Raw genomic sequence first — 2,208 nt, forward strand, 5'->3', positions numbered from 1 at the left:
TTGGGGGTTGGACGTAGGGTTAACACTCCGACACCGTAAAAATAGCATGTTACGAGAATTCAAGGTAAAGTTTCTGGACTGAAATCTAGACGACGACTCGGCGCGAAAAAGGACAATGATTTAGGATTATTCTCGTGGAATGTAAGATCTCTATACAGGACAGGAGCCTTGCAGTCTCTTATTAACAGTGTAGAAGTATATAAGAGCGATATCATTGCACTTCAGAAAATGAGATGGTTGGAAATAAAATATTAGAGAAAAAGAATTATACGATATATTATATCTGCCATCCAACGGAACACAAACTAGGAACGGGATTTCATAGTCAATAAAAGAGTAAAGCACCTTATAATAGACTTCCAACCCCTCAACGAAAGATTATACACACTAAGAATCAGAGGTATATTCTTTAAATATTCAATAATAAATGCCCATAGCGCCAACCGATGAGAAGCCGTATGAAGAAATAGAACAATTTTATGAACAACTGGAAAATATCATACAACATTGTCCTAGAAATGACGCAAAGGTCTTAATAGGAGATTTTAATGCAAAGAAAGATAAGGAGAGGGAATACATGCCAACCATTGGAATTCACAGTTTACATGAAAAGTCAAACAACAACGGAACTCCACTAATACACTTAGCCTCCTCAACGAACATGGTGATTGCCAGCACATGCTTCAGGCACAAAGATATACATAAGGGAACATGGAGAAGTCCAGATGGGAATACAGTAATCCAAATCGACCTTGTGGTGGTTGACGTAACACAATTCAGCGACGTAATAGACGTACGTGCAAGACGCGTTGCGAACATAGACACAGACACGGACCATTACCTACAACAAGCTAAACTAAGAGCTAGAATCTCCAATGCAAAGAAAGAAAAAGGAGTTAAAGAGGAAAGGTTTAAAGTAGAAGCGTTGGAGAACCCTGAGATAGCTAAGAGATTCGAGGAAAGTCTCGAAAGAAAGCTGGAAGGCTGTACAGATGATATAGTTGAAGATATTAACAACTGTTGGAGGCAGTGTAGAGCCATATTGGAAGAAGTGGCAACTAAAGTTATCAGAAAGCAAAAATGTAAAAAATTAAGGTCAGACTGGTACGATGAGGAATACGCACAAGCAACGGAAAGAAAAAACCAAGCATATAGAAGACTCCAAGGGCGAAGAACGAGACAAACAGAGGAAGAGTAAAGGCAGCTGAGACAAGAAGAAAAACGAATACTTAAAAAAAAGAATAAAGAACATATAGAGAGCCAAATAAAAGAACTAGAGAACTATAAGGCACAAGCAGAAACGCCAAAGTTCTACAAGAGGATTAAGCAGAACAGGAAAGAATTCAAACCAAGATTATCAATCGTTAGAAATAGAACAGGGGAGATCATTGGTAATCAGGACCAGATACTAGAAAGGTGGGCAGAAAACTTCGAGGAAAGGATAAATATAAGAGGTGAGACAGGGCTCCACGAATCAGAAATCCAACTCAAGGACATTGACGACGAAAGAGAGAAAGATGGTACAACAAAGGTAGAAGTTATCCAAGCTATACAAAAATTGAAAGGAAACATAGCTCCTGGGGCAGATGGCATTCCTTCAAAACTTTTAAAGCATGGAAAAAAACGTGACACACTGTAGGTATATGTAGACTGGTAGAACTGATCTGAAAGCAAATAAAGTTGCCAGAAAACTGGAATGTAGGTATAATTGTACCTATCCACAAGAAAGGAGATCAAACAATATGTGACAACTACAGAGGAATAACCCTCCTAAACGTAACATACAAAATATTGGCATATATTCTTTACGACCGACTATCGGGATATTGTGAAGACATAATAGGTAAATATCAGTGTAGGTTTCATAAAGAAAGATCAATGACCGATAAAATATTCCTTCTAAGGCAAGCTCTGGAAAAAACATTGATACTCATCACCTGTTTGTTGATTTTAGATGTGCCTATGATAGTGTTAAACGAAATGCACTGTACAAGGCCATGATAGAATTCAGCATACCAATACACTTAGTAAAATCGGTGAAAGCGACCCCTTCACAGTTAGAGTGCAGAACGGAGTTTCCAATAAGTTTCAGTCTCAGATAGGACTTAGACTTAGACAAGGAGACAGCCTATCATGCCTTCTATTTATTATTGCACTAGAGAAAGCGATAAGAGAATCTGGAATAACAACCAAACTCTGAGATAGCGC

General features: G+C 38.2%; 1 protein-coding gene across 1 annotated transcript; it reads left to right on the forward strand.

Annotated features, from left to right (window-relative positions):
• Positions 1–427: 427 nt before the first annotated feature.
• LOC140432188 (uncharacterized) lies at positions 428–2,102 on the forward strand. Its single transcript, XM_072520013.1, has 4 exons — positions 428–664; positions 707–1,194; positions 1,261–1,635; positions 1,955–2,102. The coding sequence occupies exons 1-4, from the start codon at positions 428–430 to the stop codon at positions 2,100–2,102; spliced, it is 1,248 nt and encodes a 415-aa protein (XP_072376114.1).
• The last annotated feature ends 106 nt before the right edge of the window (positions 2,103–2,208 follow it).

This window comes from Diabrotica undecimpunctata, unplaced genomic scaffold, assembly GCF_040954645.1.
Source record: "Diabrotica undecimpunctata isolate CICGRU unplaced genomic scaffold, icDiaUnde3 ctg00003156.1, whole genome shotgun sequence".
NCBI classification, from domain to species: Eukaryota; Metazoa; Arthropoda; class Insecta; order Coleoptera; family Chrysomelidae; genus Diabrotica; species Diabrotica undecimpunctata.

Coding starts and splice junctions, on each gene's coding strand:
- LOC140432188 (XM_072520013.1), top strand. CDS start 428: ATGCCCATAGCGCCAACCGATGAGAAGCCGTATGAAGAAATAGAACAA. Junction 665..706: donor TAGCCTCCTCAACGAACATG/GTGATTGCCAGC, acceptor GATATACATAAG/GGAACATGGAGAAGTCCAGA. Junction 1,195..1,260: donor ACGAGACAAACAGAGGAAGA/GTAAAGGCAGCT, acceptor ACATATAGAGAG/CCAAATAAAAGAACTAGAGA.